At 52.3% G+C, this 23,927-nt stretch overlaps 2 protein-coding genes across 2 annotated transcripts; both read right to left on the bottom strand.

Annotated features, from left to right (window-relative positions):
- Positions 1-5,968: 5,968 nt before the first annotated feature.
- On the bottom strand, positions 5,969-14,177 carry C1QB (complement C1q B chain). Its single transcript, XM_017534495.2, has 3 exons — positions 14,071-14,177; positions 7,866-8,069; positions 5,969-6,691 (listed from the first exon to the last, which is right to left on the bottom strand). The coding sequence occupies exons 2-3, from the start codon at positions 8,050-8,052 to the stop codon at positions 6,117-6,119; spliced, it is 762 nt and encodes a 253-aa protein (XP_017389984.1). The 5' UTR covers positions 8,053-8,069; positions 14,071-14,177; the 3' UTR covers positions 5,969-6,116.
- Positions 14,178-19,294: 5,117 nt separating this feature from the next.
- C1QC (complement C1q C chain) lies at positions 19,295-23,709 on the bottom strand. Its single transcript, XM_017534493.2, has 3 exons — positions 23,583-23,709; positions 23,093-23,280; positions 19,295-20,153 (listed from the first exon to the last, which is right to left on the bottom strand). The coding sequence occupies exons 2-3, from the start codon at positions 23,265-23,267 to the stop codon at positions 19,597-19,599; spliced, it is 732 nt and encodes a 243-aa protein (XP_017389982.1). The 5' UTR covers positions 23,268-23,280; positions 23,583-23,709; the 3' UTR covers positions 19,295-19,596.
- Positions 23,710-23,927: the final 218 nt, after the last annotated feature.

Here is a 23,927-nt window from a genome sequence, read left to right as displayed (position 1 = left end):
GGTCGTGTTTTGTGTAGCTGAGGATTCTGAGTAAGTGGGGTGTGATCGAGGGACAGGGCTGCTGCTTTCTCACTGGTCGGTGACCCTGCCATTATTCATTGCCTTTTCCTTGAGGGCATCACCGAGCTCCCCTAGTTCCTAATAAGTAGGCTTGGCGTGGGCTCGAGACTGTATCACAAGGTCCTTGGGTGAGCCTGATGTAACCTCCTCTTTCTGTGGGATAGTCTGAGGCTCAGAGTGGGGTAGTGACTTGGCTGAAGTCACACAGTAAGTCAGGTTCCGAGGCCAGCCTAAAACTGGTAGCTCTTAACTTCCCATCCAGGGTGCCCCCTGCTCTGCCAGGTCCCCTCACTGCGGGTGTCCCCTCCCCCCAGGTGGGCTGATAAGTTTCTTGAGCAAACACCCCCTTTTCTCCTACATCTAGTCAACAGGGTTGTCTATGAGAATGCCTCCTGGCTATGTGCAAAAATAATGCAGCTTGCAGCTTTCTCTGAAGGAGGGCGTGTGTGTGTGTGTGTGTGTGTGTGTGTGGTGTTGTTGTTTAAGGCAGGGCATTTGGTGCCCCATTATCAGCAGGAGACCAGAAAGGTGAAGACATGGAGGAGAAACCAGGAGGGGGACCACAGTGCTCAGCGTTGGGGAAATGATGATCCACTCTTTGTCCTTTCCTCTGCCTGACCTTGAGCTCCCGCATCCTCTCCACCAGAACATCACCCTGACCTTGAGCTCCCGCATCCTGTCCGTCAGACCATCACCCTGACCTTGAGCTCCCACATTCTGTCCGTCAGAACATCACCCTGACCTTGAGCTCCCGCATCCTCTCCACCAGAACATCACCCTGACCTTGAGCTCCNCAGAACATCACCCTGACCTTGAGCTCCCGCATCCTCTCCACCAGAACATCACCCTGACCTTGAGCTCCTGCATCCTCTCCACCAGAACATCACCCTGACCTTGAGCTCCTGCATCCTCTCCACCAGAACATCACCCTGATCTTGAGCTACCGCATCCTGTCCGTCAGACCATCACCCTGACCTTGAGCTCCTGCATTCTGTCCATCAGAACATCACCCTGACCTTGAGCTCCCGCATCCTCTCCACGAGAACATCACCCTGACCTTGAGCTCCCGCATCCTCTCCACGAGAACATCACCCTGACCTTGAGCTCCCGCATCCTCTCCGTCACAGCATCAACCTGACCTTGAGCTCCCGCATCCTCTCCACCAGAACATCACCCTGACCTTGAGCTCCCACATCCTCTCCATCACAACATCATCACCATGAGCACAATAGCAACAATACCAGTAACACGTTAATGACAGAGCACTTGCCGCCTACCAGTCCCTAGGCTAACCAGGGCCTGTGGATGACAGAATTCAACTTAATCACAAATCAAAATGCTGAACCGCCGCTCCTGACCTGGGCTACTTAAAGCATGGTGCCAGCCAGGCAGCATCAATGCCTCTCAGCAACTTATTAGAAAAGCAAATTCTCAGCCCTCTACCCCAGACCTACCGAATTTGAATCTGCATTTTGGTAAGACCTAGGTGAATTTTGTGTATGTGAAAATTTGGGGAACGCTTGCACCACCATAGCACCCCAATTCCAATAACAACCCATCACTATAATGACAGCTACTACTTGTGGGGAGTTTTCTATGTGCCAGGGGCTTGGCACACAGAATCTCATTTAATCCTCATCAGCTTTCTGGAATGGGTATGATATTATTACCCCTATGTGACAGATGAAGAAACTAACCCAGAGAGGTTAAGTAATTAGCTTGAGAACACACAGCTTGGAAGTGGTAGAGGGGTGATTTGAACCCAGCCTCTCTGAGCCCCCTAGGCTTTTCTCCTCTGCTGCATTTCTCATCTTGTGTAGGTACTGGCAGACAAAAAGTCTGCTTCCCATTTCCTCTCCTCATATAGCCACTGGATTTCTGGGGGAAGAGGCTGCATCTACTCTTATTCAAGCTTTTGTATTCATTAACCCAGCCCGCTGGCTGGAGGTAGAGGGCCACTTTGGAGTCAATACAGAGGGCACCTTCCCAGGCCCCTCCAGATCATGTCTAATCTGATGGAATCAGAACCATCAGAATCTCTGGGATGGTGCCTGGACACTAGCAAATTTCCAGTGGACCTCGCTGCCCAGTAAAATTGGGGACCCAGTGTCTCATATCGCACAGAGATTGCAATGCCCATTTTATTGTTAAAGGCAGTGAGACCCAGAGAGTTTTTCGGTCAATTTCCCAAGGTTGGAATCTGGCAGAAGAACTTACAGGAAGGAGCACTGGCTTGGGAGTCAGGCAGCGTTGGGCCCAACTTCCTGCTCCTCTTCTCCAAGGTTAGAGCCATATTTGGGTCTAGAGCAGGTTGGCAAACTGTAACCCACAGGCTAAATCCGGCCCACAGACTGTTGTGTGCAGCCTGCTAGCTAAGAATGGTTTTTACATTTTTAAATGGTTGGAAAAAAAACAACAAAAGAAAAATATTTTGTGACACATGAATATTATGTAAAATTCAAAGTTTAGTGTTCATAAAGACTTATTGGAACATAGCCATGTTCATTTATTTATATATTGCTCATGGCTGTTTTCATGTTATGAAAAGAGGGCTGAGTAGTTGCAACAGATGCTGTGTGGCCTGCAAGGCCTAAAATATTTCCTAGTTGCTTACAGAAAAAGTAGACAACCCCTGTCCTAGAGCAGCGATTCTCAAGCTCTGGCTGCATCAAAATCACCTGGGCAGGTGACCACTGGGCTCCTCCCTCCCATTTTCTGATTCAGTCAGTCTCAGATGGGGCCAGAGGATTTGCATTTCTGATAAGTTTCCAGGTGATGCCGATGCTGAGACCCCAGGCTGAGGACGCTGGTTTAGAGGAATCCGGGTCGTGAAAGCTGACCTCACCACCAGCCTGGAAGTTCATTGCCCACCCAGAGAGTGGGAAGGGCTGGGGGACAAGAGAGCAGGGAGGGAGGAGTTTCCAAGGTCCCACGTAACCACCCGCCCCTTTTCCAGGCCGTCATTGTCTTGGTGTTTGCTCCCCCCTGGTGGCAGCAAGCCTGGAGCAGCCTGGAGCTTTGACCACTGATCCCTCCATTTGGAAACACACTTCAGAGCCTTCAAAGGGTGCATATCCTTTCACCTGGGGAGTCCACATCTAGGGGCTTCACCCAGGAAAAGCGTCAAGGATCTGCGCCAGGACATCACTGCTGCATTGTTTATTTGTATGGGGGTGAAACAGGAGACCCCTGTACAAATAAACAGGAGACCAGGGCAGTCACTTGACGGGAGCCACACAGCTAATGAGAAGCCCACGCAGGATTTGAACTCAGGTCTAAGTTAAGAGCCAGTGCCCTCAACTGCCCCCTGCACCACCCCTCAGGGATCCTCCTGTCTGCAGTGACAGAGCAGCAGCTCCGGAACTGACCTGCCGGGCGTGGAACCTGGTTCTGTTACTTAACTAATTGCAGAATGCTGGGCAAGTCATTGACCTGCCCTGCCTTGGTGTTCCCATCTGTAAAAGGGGAGCATGATTGCAAAGGTTACACGGGTTAACATGAATACATAGAACCATGCATGCAGCGAGCTGTTGTCACCACTGCTTATTACGCCCCCACCTTCCTGCATCTTGGCCCTTTCCTCTCCTTTCCTCTCTCAACCGACTCAAAGCATTGTGGGCCACTGGGAGGGGCGTGTGGGTCAGGATCAATGGGCGTAAAGAAGCCAGGACTCACACTGTAGTCAGAAGGGAGACAGGCAGCGCTGAGCCCAACTTCCCGCTCCCCTTCTCCAAGGTTAGAACCACATTTGGGTCTAGAGCAGGTTGGCAAACTACAACCCATAGGCTAAAGGCCCTGTCTCAAAATAAATATAAATACATAAATGTGAAGAGTCGAGGTGCATGCACCTCTGTGTGGAGCCAGGCATGTTGGACTGTGATGGGCACGGCTGGATGCATGGTCAGAGCCGGGATTTCTGGCAGGTCTGGAAGCTCCTGGGAGAGCCCAACAAGGGCACTTATGAGTGTCCCGACTGTGGGGGTGGGGGTCTGGTGGAGGCCAGGAGGCAGGGTCAGGGTTTATGGGTCAGGGGTCAGGGAGGGTTGGCGCTGCAGAGAGCCAGGCATCCTGACGGCAGCTCCTGAGACAAGCAGGCAGGAGCGTGGAGCTCTGACTTCTCTGGCAGCTCTGCCCGGGTCCATGCAGCAAGATGGGGTGCTCTGCGCATGCTTGACACCAGAAGCCAGCTCTGCCCCTGCTTGCCGTGTAGCCTAGCACAGATGGACCCAACTGCAGAGGCTCGAGAACATGCTCCTGAGGTCAGATGGGTTCAGGTGAGAGGCCATGGGACTGCAGGGTGGAGGTGCTGCAGAAGGGGTTTCAACGGATGTGGGTGGCAAGGAGGTGATAAACTGTGAGGCAAACGGAAGCAGGCTCCTAACTTGGCTGTGTAGCTGTCAGCTGTGTGACCCTGGGCAACTTGCTTGCCCTTTCTGAGTTTTATATTTTTTTTGTCATGTAGCCACATGAGGATGATACTATGTTCTTCCTAGGGGTTGTGGTTGTGGATTAAATGAGCTCATGTGCACAAAACACTAGATATACAGTTACTCAATTGTGGTGTGGCCATTACTATCTTAACTCAGTATTAGATTCAAAGGCCAGGCAGTTTGCATTGAAAGGGTGGAGCAGCAGAAAGAAGGGCCAGCTCCTGGAGAAAAGATTCTAGGTCTTGGTTGGACAGTCTGGGGTTAGGGCAGGTCACCAAGGCCGGGTCCCAGGCCCAGGAGATAGGGCAGAAACAGCACCCAGTGAATGGGGTCCTGAGCAATGGGCCAGCCAAACAGGAGGCTGGGCGGGTGCCACAGGCAGGAATATCTTAAATCCCTCCCACCTCAGGTCAGGATTGGTTGAGGGTCTTGATGGTGGGGCTAGTAGGAGAGGCTGAGGGGAGTAGGTGCAGAGCTGGGCGGGACTCTGGAGTCCTAGGCCTGTGGTCTCAGCCAATCCGGCAAAGAATCTTCACTGAGTGACTGCTGTCCATCGTGGGTTCTGTGCTGGCTCAAAAGTGAGCAGGGTGTGGAGCTCCAGGCTGGCTGGGGAGATAGGATGAGAAGCCAGATGCTGCCTGTGCACGCTCCGGGGTTAGAGGAGGCCAGAGGAGTGGGCGTGCGAGAGCTGGGTGGTCTGGCTTCAGGGAGGACGGGTGGCTTGAATGAGGTTTTACAGGAGGGGTAGATGGGCAGAGTGGAAGGCTTCTAGGTGAAGGGCACTGAGGTGGGCTTGTTTAGAAGACAGAAAGTCCTAGTAGAGTGAGGCTGGAAGGCCGGGTTCATGGGCTAGGACTATATCTGGTGGACACTGGGGAGCCACTGAAGGTTTTTGAGCAGAGGAGTGACATTTGCTCTAACTGGATGGCTGAGCTTTCGCTAGGCTGGGAAGATACTGGGAGGAAGGCATGTGGGGAGAATAAAAAAGGGAAAAGCTCCTGTTCCAAGGTCATGTAAAGCCTTGGAGGAGGACCCCTTGATCCTTGGTAGGGGTAATGGGAAGGGACAAGCACAGAGCACCTTTCAGGGCTGGCCTAGATATGTTGCCTTTAAAAGAGGTTTCAGGTCATCAGTGGGCAGAGCTGCCCTTGAATCCCAGCCCTGCTGTGAGATTGTGGACAATCCCTGCATCCCTTCTGATCCTCAGTTTGCTCTTCTGTAAGCTGGGTACGATGCGCCCTCTCTCCCAGGAAGAGAATGAGGATTAACAGGAGAATCAGGAAAAGGTGTACCCTACTGCTGGGAGCATAGTGGGTGTTCGACCCACCCCCCCGCCCCCCGTGTGGCTGGCACAGAGCAGGACTCGGACAGAGGCCTTCATTCATTCATGGTTCATTCATTCATGTAACCAACACTCTGAGCCTGGTACTTATGGTGTGCCAGGTGTTGGGACGCAGAGTTGAATTAGACCACTGTCTCTTGGCCTTGAAGAGTTTATTTACCCATTCACTCAGCAACATTCACCAAGCCTTACTGTGTGCATTGGCTGGGCAAGGGGTGGGGCTGGGGGTCGAGTGCGCGTTGCTGGTGGGGCGAGCCAGGGTGGGTGTGAAGCAGCCCCACAGGTCAGGCCTCCACATCTGGAAAGAGCAGGAACCCGGAGAAGATGCTGTTGGCACCCTCCAAGCCCACTAGCGAGTTCTTGTCGGTGGCCTGCAGGAAGACGTTCTCCCCCTGCTCCAGCTTGAGGACCACGCCACCGGTGGTGACCTGGTAGGTGTTGTAGGTGTAGTCACAGAAGGTGACCACCTTCTGTGCGCGCTCCCGGCCACGCATGAGGTTCAAGCACAGGTTTCCTCGAGAGCTGGCGTGGTAGGTGAAGTAGTAGAGGCCGGACACCTTGCAGGTGAACTTGCCACTGCGGGGCTCATAGTTGTTGTTCACGTTGGTGATCACGTGGTCGAAGCGGACGGTCTGGTCCCGGCGCAGTGGGGCGTTGATGGTTCTTGTGGCAGAGAAGGCGATTTTCTCGGTGGCCTTGTAGTCTCCCGATTCACCTTTGGGGCCTGGGGCTCCAGGGGACCCAGGGCCGCCTTTAGGGCCGATGGGGCCCTTGGGGCCAACTTTTCCTGGATTCCCAGGAACCCCTGGGTCTCCCTTCTCTCCAAACTCACCATGGTCTCCAGCCAGCCCTGGAAGCCCTGGAAAAGCAGAGACCAAAGAGATGAGATCACTGAGACCAAAAGAAAAAGGCGCGTGCTGGGGCCTTGGGTAGAGCCCTGCCCCTCTCTGGGCCCCAGCCTCCCGTTTATAAAACAAAGAAGGCAGTGTCAGAGAGGGGCTCTGGGTCTCCCTCCAGCCCAGCTTCCTGAGTCCGTGATATGCTTGAACTTTGTGGGGACTGATGGCCGTGGGGAGCAGAACGACTGCTCGCTGAGGAAGGCGCTAGGCTGGCCCTCCTCCCCAGCTTGCATGGGGGTCCTTGTTCAGGCTACAGCGGGGATAATGAGCGCTGTCCCTCTCCACCCCTCACCCCTGGCAGGCATTCCTAATTAATCATGGCCTTCAGTCTTGCTGCTCCTGGCAATGGACTTTAGAATCTTTCTCACTCCACCCCCACCCCCCAAGCAGCCACTACCCCTTGGTTTGGCACAACACAAGATACAACTGATTTTCCAGTAGAGTGGTGGAGACTAGGGCCTGAGAACATGGGCTCTGGGGACAGACAGGTGTGCTTTGTGTGTCGCATCTGCCATTTGTAGTGGTGTCACATTGGCTGAGTCACATTTCCTGAGGCTCAGCCTCCTTATCTGTCAAATGGGGATGAAGATATTTTGTGGGATTGTGAGGATTAGATGAGGTTATGTGAGGAAAGTGACTGGCACAGAGGGTTGCTGTATAACTTCAGGTTAAATGAATGAATAAGCCACAATTTACAGAGGGGTTTTCATGGTAGGGAGTCTCATTTGAACCCTATGACAACCCCCAAAAAATATGATTGTCCCCATTTTGCAGGTGAGGAAATAGCAATTCAGAGAGAAGTCACTTGCCCAGGAGGTGAAGTTTCACACCAGGACTGTGTGGGAACAGCGGCACTCTCTCCACCTGAATTTAATGGTAAGAGACCCGTGGTCCGGTCTCAGCCTCAACATTTACTGAGCTACCTTGAGTAAGTCAGTGGCCTTTTTGGAAGCCAGTTTTCCTGCCGGTCAAATGGGAATCAGAATTCCCTCCCTGCATGGTTACTGCAAGTGTTGAGCAAGCTACTGGACCTGCCCGTGCTTTTGCGGTCTCAAAGTTAGGCAACTGTGATTTGGGAGGCAGGAGATGGGAACTTGGTCAGCATTACTAGTGTGTCCCTAAAGCCCATGGTACCTTTCTCTCCTTTTATCCCTGGGGTCCCAGGTTGGCCGTCAGAGCCAGGTACCCCAGGGATACCCGGGATGCCAGGGATGGCTGGGTGCCCAGTGCAGCTGCCCTGGGCCCAGGAGACATCAAGCAGGCCCAGGAGCAGGAGCAACATCAGTACTGGGATGCTGCCCCACGGGATCTTCATCATCATACTGAGTCAGACGCCTCCTGTGGAGGAGAAGACAATGTGAGAGGTTACCACCATGGTGATGCTATTATCCATCCCTGCATCCATCCATCCATCCATTCATCCATCTCTATCCCTCCATCCCTGCATCCATCGATCCATCCATCCATCCATCCATCTATTCATCCATCTCTATCCCTCTATCCCTGCATCCACCCATCCAGCCAGCCATCCCTCTATCCCTTCATCCCTGCATTAATCTATCCTTTCCTCCCTCCATCCTGCTGTCCATCCATCCATCCATCCCTCCATCCTTCCATCCCCGTATCCCTCTGTCCATCCATCCATCCATCTATCCATCCATCTCTCTATCCCTCCATCCCTGCATCCATTCATCCATTCGTCCCTCCCTCCCTCCCTCTGTCCATCCCTGCAACCATCCTTCCATCCATCTCTCTATCCCTCCATCTTTGCGTCTACCCATCCCCCATCCATCCATCCATTCATTCATTTCTCTATCCCTCCATCCACCCATCCCTGCCTCCATCCTGCTGTACATCCATCCATCCATCCACCCACCCATCCATCCACCCACCCATCCATCCACCCATCCATCCATCTATCCATCCATCCTTCCACACCTGCATCCCTCCATCCTTCTGTCCATCTATCCATCCATCCATTCATCCCTCTATTCCTCCATCTGTCTCTCCATTCATCCTTTCACCCACATGTTCACTGATTGTACCCTATCTACCAGACCCTGTGCAAGGTTCTGGGGATTCAGTGAAGAACAAGACAGATGCAGTCCCTGCCCTCATGATCTTGTGCCCCTAGTGGAGAAACAGATATAAACAGGTCAGCATAGAAGTAAATAAAATTAGTGATAGACTATGTTGGCACTCTGAAAGGAAGGGAAAGGTGCTGGGAGGCAGAGTCACTGGGCTGGAGGTGGAAGGAAGGTGGTGGGTTTTGTGAGGGATGTCCTCCCACCAGGAAAGTCTTCTCCAAGGGGAAACCACTCTTGGAAGTGATGATTAAGCTGATACCTGAAGGTTCAGAAAAGGTGGGGGTAAGAATGTTCCAGGAGGACAGAAGAGTATGGAGAAGGCCCAGAGGTAGGACAGGGGTTGGAATGTTGAGGATCAGCAGGAGGCCAGTATGGCAGAGGGGAGCCAGGGTCCAACGGACAGGGCGCAAGGCTGGAGAGGCAGCTAGGCTACTGTGGGTTTGGGGTTTTATTCCCCTGAAGCTCTTGTTCAGTAGAGCTTGTGAATTCAGGGTGCGATGCCACTTATGAGCAGGCCACCTTGCATGCTTCGAGCATCCTGGCATCTACTGTGATTCCTACACCAAAGAGGACACAGGGAGGCTAAGTCACTTGCTCAGAGTCACACAGGAAGGAATGAAGCTGAGGTCCCTGACAGCGTACCAGGCCGTCTCTGCTGGTGGAACATTCTCAGAGCTGTGACTCTGGCAGGAGAGCAGTGCTGGCTGCTTTTAAATCCCAGAGAACTAGGAAGAAGCTGGTGGGCTGTCTCAAACTGGTCAGCATGGCCAGTGTCCCAAGCTGTTAGCTCGCGGGACAGAGTGGCCTTAGAGTCCATATAGTTTAACCCTCAGCCTATATATTTGTAACTGAGGCAACATTCCTACAACATAAATTTAACCAATTGAAAACGAGCATTTTAGCGGTATTGAATACGTTCACAGTCTTATGCAACCCTCACCTCCATCTAGTTCCAAGACTTTTCATCACCCCAAAATAAAACCCTATGCCCGTTAAGCAGTTTCTTTTCAACCCCCCTCCCCCCAGCCCCTGATAAACACGAATCTGCTTTCGGTCCCTATGGATTTACCTATCCCTATTATTTCATGTAAATGGAGTTAAACAATATGTGACCTTTTGTGTCTGACTTTTTTCATTTAGTGTAATGTTTTCAAAGTTCATCCATGTTGTAGCATGTATCAGCACTTCATTCCTGTTTATAGCTGAGTAATATTCCATTGCATGGATACATGTGAGATTGCAAAGTATATATTTGGTCTTCTACCCCTTTCCTGGCTGACAACTCCTAAAATCCTTAGAATTTCCAAAGTGATGTCTTTTTGTATGCTAATGATTAATTGACGGCTGGCAGCCCTAGGTAGCTTCAGGATGGGGCTGGTCACCAGGAAGACCAAGGCAGGCTTAGAGGGTTTACTCTCAGCGCCACCTCCTAACCTCTGGGGAGGGGAGTGGGGCTGAAGGTTAAGTTGATTACCAATGGTCAATGGTTTAATCAACCATACCTACATAATAACGCCTCCACAAAATCCCAAAAACTAGGTTCGGTGAGCTTCCAGATAGCTGAACACGTGGAGGTTCCCGGGGGGTGGCGTGACCAGGGAACTGGGTGTGACATTGGCACGCCCCTTCCCTCATACCTCACCCTGGGCATCTCCTCATCTGTATCCTTTGTAGTATCCTTGATAATAAACTGGTAAACATGTTTCCCTGAGTTCTGCGGGCTACTCTAGAAACCAAACCCAAGGAGGGGGTTGAGGGGACAAACTCCAACATGAGGCTGCTGGTCAGAAGTTCTGGGGTCCTGGGCTTGTCACTGATGTCTGAGGGGAGCAGTCCTGTGGGACTGAGCTCTCAGCCTGTGGGGTCTCATGCTATTTCTGGATAGTGCCAGAACTGAATGGAAACATACCAGCAGATTTGGTTGCTTGCTTGGTGTGTCGGGGGAAATCCCCCACATTTGGCCACAGAAGTCTTTGTATTGATCGTTGTGGTGTGAGAGTGGGGCGAAATATAGTTTGTGTTTTTCCTCTTACAGACTAGATCATAATTTGTTTGTTTGTTTGTTTTGTTTTGCTGAGATGGGGTCTCGCTATGTTGCCCAGGCTGGTCTCAAACTCTGGAGCTCAGGCGACCCTCCTGCCTCAGCCTCCTGCGTAGCTGGGATTACAGGCACTCAGCGCCTCACGTGGCTGTTTCTTTGTCCACTCATCATTGGTGGGCATTTGGGAAGTTTCCCCCTTTTGGCGACTGTGAAGTGCACTGCTATGAACATTTGTGAACGAGGATTTGAGTATCTGCTTTTAATTCTTCAGGGTTTATACTTAGGAGAGGAATTACCGCTTACGGTAATTCCATGTTTAAGTTCCTGAGGACCCTTCAGCCTGTTCTAAAGTCTCCTCAATGACGCCTCTGCCAAGGTCCCCCGTGCGGTGCCTCCCACTCCACTGCTGCACAAACGTTGCGTTCACTCAGTCCTGGGAACCAATCACAACTCCATCTCCACATTGCATTCTTTCCTTGGAAGAGTCAAGCTGAACTTTCTCAGCAGAGTGTGAGGAAATGACATCTCTGCCAAGGGCTCTTCCATCCACGGTTTGCACCCTTTCAGTGATGGGCAGCTCATTACCTCTTGAGGCAGCCCATTCCACCTTTGCCCAGATTCACATTTTTTTCACCATTCAAGGCTTGGGTCAAAGCCTTCTTCCTCCGAGAAGCCTTCCCTCAGAGGCTGAGCTGTATCCTCTCTTAAAATCGGGGAGCAGAGCGGTCTCTGCCCACCTCCCAGAGCGGCCACAGGGACCCAGGTGAGGCCATGGATGGGAAAGAGTCACAAAGCCCCAAGCCCCGAGCTCTCGTTGGGACTTGTGGCTGCTTCTGCTGTTGCTGCTGATTCTCTGATTCTCACAACACCCTGGGGAAGGGGGTTATGATGAATTTCCCATCTCTCGGATGAGGAAACTGATGATCAGAACTTAGAAAGCAACCTACCCCAAATCACCCAGCAAATGATTTAACGGTAGGGCTGTGGGCAAACCCCTACCCTCTCTGCCTCATGCTGGCTGTACCAACCCCAGGGTCTGGCATGTGGAGGGCTCTCTGGGAACAGAAAAGCCTGCTATTTGGCTCCTATGATCTACAAATTAGCCTCAGCCCCTCAGCCTAGTTCTGATAAATTTCTTCCTCAAAGCCCTGAGCTATGCCAGACCCCATGCACCGAGGAGAGGGAGGCTGTAAAGATGAGCATGGCCAGGGCCTGCTGTTGATGGATTTAGACTCTGTCGGGCTCTGTGCTCTGAAGAGACGGTGGCTCAGGGGCGTGGTCCTGCTTAGCCCTGAATAAGCATCCGCTCTCGCTCTTGCTGAAGGGTTTACACAATGGCAATTTGACAACTTTAATAAGTTGGGCACTTATGGGCCAGGCTCTGAGCCAAATGATTTACATGCCCTTATCTCATGTAATTTGAATGCTTGACCCCTGAGAATGCTCTCTGGCTTTCTCATTTTACAGATGAGGAAACAGGATCAGAGAGGGCAAGCACCTTGATAAAGTCACACAGCTCCTACGTGGCTGGGAGTCAAACTCATATCCATTAGATCTTAAAATTCAGTGTTACGTTAAGAGGCCACTGTACCTGGTGGTTAAAACATAAACTTTGAAGCCAGACAGCCTGATGCAAGGACTAATGAATGCACACGCTAAGAGCAGTGGTAGGCACATGGTCAGAGCTTGGTGAAGTTGGCTTTTACCACCACGATGATCGCTGCTCTTTGCAAGCAGCGGGAGTGTGTCACCTGACAGCGGGAGCCTGTAGTGTCACAAGGAAAGCAGCACCATCCGGATTCACATCAGCTCTCTGCTGCTTCTTAGCTCAGGGACTTGGGAAATCACTCCCCCTCTCGGGCCACAGTTGGCCCTCCTATAAAGTGGGAATAATGCTACTCTCTCCCTCATAGGGTTGGCTTGAGGACATGAGTTACAGCTTCCAACAGAGCCTGACATGTTGGCAGTGCTTAATGAGTATTGGCTATTTTATCATTCTGTCATCCAAGAATTCCTGAGTGGTTGAACAGAAGGAAAGATGGTTGGAGAAGTTAAAAAAAAAAAAAAAGACAATCCCTTGGAGAGACTGGGCTCTGTCAGCTGGAGGTAGCCAGAGGTGGAGCACTGGGACCAGCTGGTGCGGGTGTGGGTGGGGAGCAGGGCTCCGACGGGACTGGGGCTTCCTGGAGAAGCCAGGGGTAGGGGGAGTAGGAAAATGCTGGTTCTAGCCCATTTCAAAAGGCACCGAGTTGCAGGCTTGGGTTAGGGCTTACGACTCACCTGGTTTACCCACCTCCTGCTGTGCCAGCCCCTCATCATGGCCAGTCAGGTTCCTCCCGTCTTCCCCCCAGCTCTGGCCTTTCCATCTCCTTCAGTCTCAGCTGTCCCTTCCCCCAACCTGGAGTCAGGCCCACTTGACTGTAAAGCCCCTTCTGTGCAGCCAGCAGCATAACCTCAGGCAAGTGCCTCAACCTCTCTGAGCCTCTTGGCAATGCTGATTTCAGCCTGACCGGGCTGCCGGAAGGATGATGGGAGAAGGTGCTTAGAAGAAATGAGGTCCCCAGTGCAGGACCACTTCCCATCGCCCCCGCACAAACATTGCATTCACTCAGCACTAGCTAAGAACGAATCCTGACTCTACCGGAACGTCCCATATTTCTTTGGAAGAGTCAAGCTGAGCTTTCTCAGCAGAGTGTGAGGAAATAAGAGAAGCAAGATGCTAGAGAAACGCTGGGCTGGGCAGGGGAAACTGGGTTCTAATCACACTCCTGTGTCTGGTTTACTGATAAATTTTGAGCCAGGGCATGCACTAAGCTTTTGCAAGCTTGATCTCCTGTAGGGCACAGCAGCCCGGAGAGGTTCTGTTCTCCCTAGGGGGGCCGGGCTGAGAGAGGTTAGGGGGCTTGCCCAAGATGACCCACGCACAGGATGCAGAGCTGGAGCCAGCTCAAGTCTCTGTGATGCCAAAGCCCCAAGGCTGCAGGATCCACTTGAGGTGGCCACCCGTCCACGGGGCCCTGGGTGGCAGCAGACTCCCCAGACTCCCCAGAAAGATGGGTCCCATAGATCTGGGATTGGGCCTGGCTGCCTACACTGTTAAGCAGCCCAGCTGGCTCCAAGGCAGGGGACGCAAAGCTCACACTTATGGAATCACCACTTTCTTCCATATTGGCCCTGCCAGCCTCCCCCAGGCGCCAAGCCCTGTCCTCACCTCGGAAGCCGGTGTCCTGCGATGCCACTGGGCTGAGCAGCAGTGGGACAAGGAGCCGTAGGCCTGCTGCCCTCGGCCGAAGCGGAAGTTCCCTTCCCCAGAGGTGGGAAGGGCTTCCCCTGACAGTCCCCTCCCATGGCACAGCAGTCCCCTCCCATGACCCCTTCCCGTGCCCTCACTGTCCCCCAACCCTGCTGCCCTCAGGCAGTTTCAGGTCCCATTTCTGCAACCCACCGGATTTACTGTAAATGAGATGGATGGATGTGAGTTCGGTTTTGCCGACTCAGCAGCTGTGAAGAGAACACGCAGTCCTGGGGAACCGACTGCAGCTGGCGGCTCACCCGCCCAGGCACTCTGACCTCGTGATCTTCTTCTACACTGGGCAGGAGTGTTCCGTGAGCATCATGTGGCTGGCCCAGTGCCTGAGCACTGACTTAGAGTCAGAGACTTTGAATCCAATCCTGGCCCTGCCACTTGCCAGCTTACATGTTCTCAGTCAAGGGAACCCCAAGGGAGCCCCAATTTTCTCTGCTATAAGATGGGACCGTAATTTTACCTGCTCTACAGATACAGATCTCACGGGCCGCTGGGAGGATAATGGAGGAAATGATGGGGGAGAAAGTGTATGGGGGTAAACTGTAAAGTCCTGTGCACGTGTTCATTGTTAATATCACTTCATGTCCCAGGCTTCTCCTTTCTGGGCTCATCTCTTCTGCTTCCTTCCCATTCTGTGCCCCTGCTCTTTCCTTGTTCTCAGAAGACAATCTCATAATGCATTTTAAACGTGCTCATTATTTATTCATGCCCCTCCCTCTGCTTCCAGCAGGGCTTGAAGCTGATGACAGCAATAGGCCCAGGCAGGGGCCTGTTGCTTCTTCTTGATCCTGGAATCATACCAAGTTAGGGCCGGAGAGGGGCTGAGATCACTCGACCCATCCTCCTCATTTTATATACAGGGAAACTGAGGCCCGGAGGGGACAGCCACCATTTAACGGATATTGTGTGTTCCCCTCCATGTGCTAAGCACTGAAGGGACAGCTCTTAGCAAATCGGCCATCGTCCCTGTCCCCATGGGACCTCCCTTCTATGGGGGGAGACCAGCGTTAAACACTGAAGGACATTATCATTGCTCCTGTGATAAATGTCACAGAAAGACGTGACTGCTGGGGCCTATGCCTCATGGAAGTGGCAGACACAGGCCTGGAAGCCGAAGTCCCTGGCACTGGGGTATCAGCCTCCCTCTCTCTGTGGCTGCATCTAGGACGATGTGATGAATGGCAAGCACCAGGAGCTGGAGGGCCCTCTTGACACCTGTGCCTGGAGATGGAAAATCACTGGGCTGGTGGGTGTGGCCTGGTGGAAATTAAGTGTTAACCACAGTGGATGATTAGGAGGGAAAGGTAAGCTTGATAAGACCAGAAGGTCTCTGAGCTCAGGCAACCATGGGCCCAAAGGAACCCGGGCTAGGGGGAGGAGCAGAAGCAGGGGATTCCACAGGGGGAGAAGGGAGTTAGTAGGTTGCAAGTCAAGGGGTTTTGGGAGTTCCCAAAGCCGAGTGGGCCTGGGCCTCTAATTCTTCTTCTTTTTTTTTTTTTGAGATGGAGTCTCGCTCTGTCTCTCAGGCTGGAGTGCAGTGGTGTGATCTCGGCTCACTGCGGCCTCTGCCTCCCGGGTTCAAGTGATTCTCCTACTTTAGCCTCCTGAGTAGCTGGGACTATAGGTGCAGGCCACCAAACCTGGCTCATTTTTGTATTTTTTTAGTAGAAACAGGGTTTCACCATGTTGGTCAGGCTGGTCTCGCACTCCTGACCTCAAGTGATCTGCCTACCTTGGCCTCCCAAAGTGTTGGGATTATAGGCATGAGCCTCTGTGCCTGGCTCCTGTGCCTCGAATTCTTAGATGGCTAATGGCAATGGGAAAAGGTGGACATGAATTTGGGGTAGAAGCAGTGAGGCTAAGAAAAGAAAGCAGCAGAGGTGGGTTAAGAGCATGGACTTTGGCAGTTTGAATCCCAGCCCTGCCTCTTGTTAACTGTGTGGCCTCAGGAACATTTACTGGCCTCGGTTTCCTCGTGCAGAAATTGGAGGCGTGAACACCTATCTCCTGGGGCTGCTGTGGGGGCCAGCGAGGTCACCCTGCTATGTCCAGGGCTAGCTGAGTGCCCAGCCCTTGGTGGGCACCCACTGCAAACACAGGAACAGTATTACTTACATGAAGAGAAGATGGAATTCTTGGAACCCAGGAGCAAAGAAGCCATGCCTAGATTAGGAGGAAGCCTGGACTTGGGGATCAGGAGCTGAGGGGTCCCTGGGCTTTGACTCCTGATGGGAGCCAGCTGGTGTCTATAGCCATGAAATTTTGGACTGGCATCCCTGATGGAGAGTGGAAACCCCAATCCTTGCAGAACTGGAGAAGAAACCTGCACCCTCACCTTCCCGTGGTCGGAAAGGGGTTCCTTGCGGCTGGGGGGGGGGGCGTCTTGTCCTGGCCTCTGCCCCACGTCTACCCCTCCTTGCCTGCCCCGCTGAAAAACTCTCATCCGCCTCCCCTCAGCAAGGCGGACAAGCTGGCATTTTCAAAGGCCGGCCTCCCCTGACGAAGAGAGAGCAACAAGGAAACAATTACGGAAAATAAAAATGGCATGAAAATTGTTGTTTCCAAAGTACTGGTTTCTGATCTGACACTGTGGCCTACAGAAACGGGGTATTGATTTTTTAAACAAACGAGAAATGAGAAGGAAGATGTATCGGCATCACCAGGCGGACGGCTAAGGGGCAGGTGGAAGAGAGCAGTGGATGCTGTGGACGTGGCCTTCACACTGTCCCTGCTGGGGACACTGGACTCAGTGAACCGACCGAGTTCCTCGGCCCCTGGCTCCTGCTCTTCCACTGTGGATTTCTGTATGTGTATGTATGCGTCTGCATATATATGTGTGTATGTGTGTGTGTGCATATATGTGTGTGCATGTGTGTATGCGTGTGCATATATATGTGTGCATGTGTGTGTGCATATGTGTGTGCATGTGTGTATGCATGTGCATATATATGTGTGTATGTGTGTGTATGTGTGTATGCGTCTGTGTGTATATCTGCATGTATGTGTGCATGAGTGTCAATGCATGTCTATGTTTGGGTCTGTGGATGCGTGTGGATGTCTGGATGTCTGTGTGTATGTCAATGCGTATGTATGTATATGTATGTGTGTATATATGTGCATGTATATATGTGTCTGTATGTTTCTGTGTGTATGCATATATCTATGTGTTGTGTGGATAACGTATTCGTACATATGTGTGTGTATGTGTATATATGTGTGTGTGTATATCTGTGTATATAGGTATATTTTTGTATGTGTATATGTGTGTTTGTGCATGTCTGTGTGTGTATGTGTATAAATGTCTATATGTGTATGTGTGTGCATTTATGTATGTCTGTGTGTGTCTGTGCATGTGCCTATATATGTATGTGTATATGTGTATATATGTGTGTATGTATGCATATATGTGTATATTTGCATATATGTGTGTATATGTTTGTATGCATATATGTGTATGTGTGGTATATGTGTGTATGTTTATATGTATATGTGTGTTTGTGTGTGTCTGTACATGTGCCTTTATATGCATGTGTATATATGTGTATGTGTATATATGTGTGTGTATGTGTGTGTGTCTTTCTCTCCCTCCTTTCCATCTTACACACTTTTCATGCCCAGTCATGTGGTAGGTGTGTATGGAAGGGGCCCTGTGCCAAGGATTCTTACAGTCTAGAAGGAAGGCAGACATATAAGTGAATAAGTGCACAAGAGCTAGTGGGTGGGCTGTGTGCGTCAGATTCCCCTGCAAACACCAACCCATTTACAGCCTGGTCTTCCCCAAACCTTTATAAAACAGCCTGGAGTTGAGAGATCTGGTTTTGTTTGTTTTGTTTTATATAAGTTTTTAGGTTAATTTTCTTCACCACCTGATTTGAGAACCTGGGCTCTAAGGAGTCATGAATTTGTTCCCGAATTTGTGGAGGGCACTGTGGGGACACAAGGGGTAAATCAGAAAAGGCTTCATGGAGGAGGTGATGTTTGTGTTGACTCCTGACAGTTGAGTGAATATTATCCAGGTGGATGGATGATTTGCATGAGTGGGAGGGACTGAATGGGCAAAGGCAGGGAGGTGTGACACAGCCCCTCCCAAACAGAGCAGCCAAAGTGAATGGAGGTGGTTGCAGAACTCAGCTCGAGCCGCTGCTCTTGACAGCCCATGCCTCAGTTGACTGGGGCTTCCACGACTCTGTGGGGCTTTGTGGAACTGAGCTGTGACCACAGCCAGGATGGGCCAGGTTCTCCCAGGCTAGAGTGAGCCTGGAGTCTGACTGGGAGCTGAGAACTGGTCGTGGAGTCTGCATAGGAAAGTTATACTTTTTATCTTTTTGCACCTGCACATCAAATGGTGGGCTTCCATCATCCTCCACAAGGACCACGGTGGCTGGGTCCACCCACCAACAACCTCCCAGTCAAACCTGATGGCTGGTGGGCAGCAGCGGTTTCAGATCTCCTGGGAGTCCCAGAGTCTGTGAGTTATTTGGGGCAGACCAGACATCTGGGGGGCCAATTCCCTCTCTCTCTCTCCCCCTCATGCCCATCTCAGAGTATGATTATGAATGTTAAATGAGTCAGTATGTGTAAAGTGCTTAGTGTAATGCCTGGCATATACTAACTGCTCAGTGAATGTTAGCTATTATGATTTTTTTCCATTCATTCATTTACTCTGTTTTTAGCCATTTACTTACCCACTTATGCATTCATTAATTCACACCAATTTCTTATTCATTCAGCACAAATTCATTGCACATCTTGTCTTTGTCTGTACTGGGCTTCCCCAAGCCCGATTCCCTCCCATGGGAAATGCTCCCGAAGTTCAGCACAGGCCTGGGAAGTCAGACTTACTCCCATTTACCTGTGAGCTTGGATACCTCTCATGACGGCAGTGCCTCTCCCCCCAGACAAGTGACAGCAGGTGATCCCTCGGGGACCTCTGGCAGCCTGTAACCACTCCTAGAACATCTCTCTCCCACCCGGCCAAATGGTGCTGAGTGTCCTAAAACCGGCAGCCAAGATTTCCCTGAGCACCAGCCAGACGTCTTGAGTGCAGAGCCCACAGATAGCTAGGGTGACGCCAAGCTGAAGATCTGAAGTTCAAAGAATCAGCGATGAGGAATCTGAGCCAGGCATGTTTATTGATTTCACTGTTTATTTATATCTCCCCACCCCTTCCAATACTTGAAAAAAAAATGGCAGTACCAGAAGGTATAGGTTAAGTGTCACAGGAACTGCACAAGCAGTGACTCCTAAAGGAGTTCAGAGGAGGGAGAGAACCCATGGAGGGGGCGGTGGTCAGGATGGGCTTCCTGGAGGAGGAGTCCATCCAGTGGGGAAAATGGTCTAGGCAAGGATGCAGACTGGCCAGTAAGGTGGGTCCATGCAGGAAGCTGAGGGAGGTGGATGGCCTGTGGGGCTGGAGCCCACCTGCCCGCCCTAGTCGGGGAAGAGCAGGAAGCCGGAGAAGACGCTGTCGGAGCCCTCGATGCCCACCATGCCGTTGTAGTCGTTGACAGCCAGCCACACCTCCTCGCCCACCTGTAGCTGCAGCAGCACTCCGCCCGAGCTGACCTGCTTGGTGTTGGACATGTGGTCACAGAAGGTGACCACCTTGACGCCGTTGCGGTACAGCAGCACGCACAGGTTGGCTGTCTGTGACGTGTGGTAGACGAAGTAGTAGAGGCCCGGGACCTTGCAGGTGAACTTGCCAGTGCTCGTGTCGTAATCACCCTGCGGGTTGGTGACGGCCGTGTTGAAGATGATCAGGCCGTTGGCTGCGGGGAACTGGGAGGTCTGCCGAGTGACTGTGAACACTGACTGGTACTTCTGCTTGTATCTGCCCTCCTCGCCTGGCTCTCCGGGGATGCCCATGGGGCCGGGCACCCCAGGCATCCCAGGTGGTCCCATGGGGCCATTTTTCCCGGGATGGCCAGGTGCGCCAGGTTCTCCCTTCTGCCCTTTGGGTCCTCGGGTCCCAGGAATGGCTGGGATTCCTGGAGATGGAGAAGGCAGAAAGACAGTGACAGGGTGGGGGACAGGGAAGAGGGACCCTGGGGGTGTCCTCCAGGGAACACAGCACTGGTGTTTGGTCTCTAGAATCTCCTTCCATCTCCCTAGAAGTAGGGTGCAGGGAGTCAGCCTTTGGCCGGTGGGGAGAGAGAGCCTGGTTCAAGTCCTGCTCCTCCACTGACCTGCCCTCTGACCTGCCTAGGGCACTTCCCCATCTTTTGGCCTCAGTTTCCACATTTGTGATGGAGCAAGTAGGGAGCTCAGAGCTGGGCAGGATCTCAGATGTCACGACTGTCAGCCCAAGCACAGATGGCATGTGGCCATAGATATTGTGTGGCTTCCACGGTGATTTTTAAAATGTTTAATTAGAGCCCAACATGAACAAGTTCAGAACTCACTTAAAATGTGAAATTCTCAGACCTTCTTGACAAAAACCCAGAAGGCTGGTCGGAGGCGGCGTCAGCTCCAGGTTCTGTCCATTTGCATCAGTCCCTTCAGGTCTTTCACTAATTTTGTGTTTCTCTTTTTTTCCAGCTTTTTATTTTGAAATAATTATAGAGTCATAGAAAGTTGAAGAAAATAAAGAACAGGGACGCTTCGCTCAGTTTTCCCCAATGACACATCTTGCATAACTTAAATATAATGTCAAAATCAGGAACTTCAGCTGCCTAGAATTCACGGAGGTAATGTAGACTTCGCCAGTTTTAAATATACTTTGTGCGTATGTGTGTGTGTGCATGTGTGGTTCTAATACAATTTTGTCACGTGTGTAAATTTTTGTAACCACTCTCACCTCTGCAGTAAGTGTACCTGTCAGTTTGTATTATTTTTCATAAAGAGGACCCTCAACATATAAGCTTCAGAGTCCTACGCAACCTATATCCATTCCTGAGATGGAAACTCCTGGCTGGCATTAGTGCCTGGGAATCACTGGATGGAGCTGAATAGAAGCCGCCCCACTACGGGGCCTGCTCTCTCCAGGTCGCCCCAGCCCCACTCAGCCCCCATGACAGCTGGCCTGGTTCAACTTCCCTCATGTTACCAATGAGGAAACTGAGTCAGAGACTTGCCCAAGGCCATGCAGCCAGTATGAGGTGGAGTCAGGTCTCTAACTCAAGTCTGGAGAATCCCAGTGTCTCATTCTGTTCCAGCCCTGATGATCTGAGCCTCTGTGAGCTTTTTCTCCCCTTATCTAAATCATACCTGTTTTTTAAGGTCTGACTCCAGTTTCTTCTTCCAGGAAGCCCTCCTTGACCACTCCCACCAGCCCTCATGTTTCCTTTCCTCCTCTGACTTCCATCGGGCTAGATGTCTGTGCAGACACATTTGTGACAGATCCTCTATGGCTTGTGAACCTGTTAGGCCTCAGAGTTAGGAGTGCGGGGTTGGGACCCAGCAGACCTGGCCTTCAGGCCTATGACCCTGGGTGGGTGATCTCCCTCCGTGAGCCTGTGTTTGCTCAGTTGAGATATGCGCATGATAGAACCGGGAGTCCCGGAAAGGGTGGAGTGGGAGAAGGCACAGTGCCAGGTGTGCCCTGGAGGGTCTGGTCCTCGTGGTGGCTGCCGGTGATGCTGAGCAGGGCAGCGTCTCATCCTTTGTGATGTCCTCAAATCACCAACTGGGAGAGCACCAGGAACCAGCAATGGAGGGGGGCTGGAGCAGCAGCCGAGGGCAGTGGTGGAGAATGTGGGCTTGGGAGTTGGACAGGATCCCACTGTGTGACTTTGGACAAGTTGCTCAGACTTTCTGAACCCCAGCTTTGGCATTTGCAAAATGAGAGTCAACCACTTCTTCAAGGGACTGTGGTCTCTTTTTATCACTCCTAAAACAGACTGTGCCTGGGACTTGGGAGTTTAATCACGGGGGCCATCAGCTACCCCGGACAGGGAGATGGGCAGAGGCAGCTGTGAAGTACAAGGTCCTGGAAAATGGCACACCTGGGGGCCTCACTGAGCTCACCCTAAATTGGAGAATTCCTTCTGGAATGTTGGTGCCAGCCTATCTATCCAGGAGGGAAGATGATGGCGAGGCTACTCCTAAGGACGTTCCTCTCCACTGGCCTTTCTCCCTTCCACCGCCCCTGTCCCCCATTACCTCTGCCCACTCTCACCCCAGGCCGGCTCCAGACACACCTCGCGTCCCAGACGTGCACAGCTCGCTCACAGACACGGCACTCACATGCGCAGGGCTCCACCCAGCCTCAGCCCCAGTCACCCATTCATAGCCTCAGCCCCTTCTCCGATGCCAGCGGTTGCCTGTGGACCTCTAACAGAAGCTTCTCTGGCTGCAATCCTGACCTCTCGCCCCCCACCCTTCCAACCATCCAGAATCCTAAGGAGGAGGGGAGCACAGATCTCTGATAAAACCGATGATTCAATAGCCTACCCCTGTATAGAGCTCCCAGGTGCTCAGGGCTGTTTTATATTTAAGTTAACGTACTCCTCACAGCAGCCATCTCCTCATTTTGCAGATGAGGAAACTGAGGCACTACAAGGTTAAGTAACTTGTTCAGGTTCACATAGAGGGATTTAGTGGGGCTGGGATTTGAACCCTGGCAGCTGTGCATTAATATATTCACTTCCCAGGTGCCCATGTTGCAGGGCAAGAAGACTTTCCTTGCACTGTCTCCTGTGAGCCCCCCGGCCACCTTCGGGGGCAGGCGCTCTTATTCCCTTCCTATAATCAGGTGAGGAGGAGGAGGAGCGTGGAGGTGCGCCAGGCCCAGTGTCACCTCTGTGGAGGCCTGAAGCCTGGGCTCTAAGGATAGATGAGCCAGACCCGCAGTGAGAGTCCAACTCTACCCAGGGGCAGCCGTGGCAGCAAGGGAATGCACTTCCTGCTGTCCCCACCCCTTGGTCAGCCCCAGACACTCTGATCCCTGCCCCAGACCCCAATCCCCAAACCAGGCCAACAGACTCACCTGGCTCCCCCTTGGGCCCTGGCAGTCCATCGTGCCCATCCTTCCCTGGTGCCCCGGGCAGGCCGGGCATCCCTGGGATCCCGTAGCAGCCTGTGTTGGCCTGGCCCCTGAGGGGCAGCAGCAGCAGGAGCAGCAGCAGGTTTAGCCCAAAGTGGGGGCCACGCCCCACATCCATCCCGGAGAAGGAGCTGGGAGGGAGAGAGCTGAGCTGGCCCCCAGCCCCTCATCTGCCCCCACCTCACCGACCCTCTCATTCCCCAGGGCCCGTCCTCCTCAGCTCTCGGGATCCTGCCTACCTTCCTCCCCCGGGAGCCTCACCATGGATGGATGGTGATGCCTCTTCTTAAGCCCAGCTTCTGGGGCCCAGCAGGGAGTGGGAGCCCTCCTTCCCCTCACACAGCAAGCTGCCCTGGCACCATGTTTCAGGAAGGTGGTGGAAGGTGGGGGGAATGGCCATCTGCCCTTACCTGGGCAGGGGTCTGGGCCTCACCTGCGGGTGGGCAGCTTCTAGCCTGGTCACAGAGATGTCCTCAGATCTGCTTCCCCTCTCTCAGGCAAGAGGACACGGTGTCAGAGTGGTCAGAGCAAGGATTGCCCAGAGCAGGGCTGGGCCCCCTCCCCTTCTCATGCCCTCCCCAATCCCACATCCCCTTTCCCAGAATTTTCCCTGACTTGACACTTTCTTTTGGGTGCTGAGCCAGACTGACCACAGCAATACCCCCGTCCACAATCCCACGGCAGTCATGAGTGTCTGAAATGAGGAAATGTCCACTGCCCAGCATCTGGCTGAGGGTATGTGTGTGTGTGGTGTGTGGTGTGTGGTGTGTGGTGTGTG

Source organism: Cebus imitator, unplaced genomic scaffold (genome assembly GCF_001604975.1).
Source record: "Cebus imitator isolate Cc_AM_T3 unplaced genomic scaffold, Cebus_imitator-1.0 Scaffold87, whole genome shotgun sequence".
NCBI lineage: Eukaryota > Metazoa > Chordata > Mammalia > Primates > Cebidae > Cebus > Cebus imitator.
The sequence above is the reverse complement of the archived record's forward strand: the minus strand, read 5'-3'. Positions and strand labels throughout refer to the sequence as shown.

What these genes read in the sequence shown, in the direction of transcription:
- C1QB (XM_017534495.2), bottom strand. Translation starts at nt 8,052, where the DNA reads ATGATGATGAAGATCCCGTGGGGCAGCATCCCAGTACTGATGTTGCTC. An exon ending in AGGGATAAAAGGAGAGAAAG is followed by an intron (nt 6,692 to 7,865) that starts GTACCATGGGCT and finishes CTGCTTTTCCAG; the next exon opens with GGCTTCCAGGGCTGGCTGGA.
- C1QC (XM_017534493.2), bottom strand. Translation starts at nt 23,267, where the DNA reads ATGGATGTGGGGCGTGGCCCCCACTTTGGGCTAAACCTGCTGCTGCTC. An exon ending in AGGGCCCAAGGGGGAGCCAG is followed by an intron (nt 20,154 to 23,092) that starts GTGAGTCTGTTG and finishes CTCCATCTCCAG; the next exon opens with GAATCCCAGCCATTCCTGGG.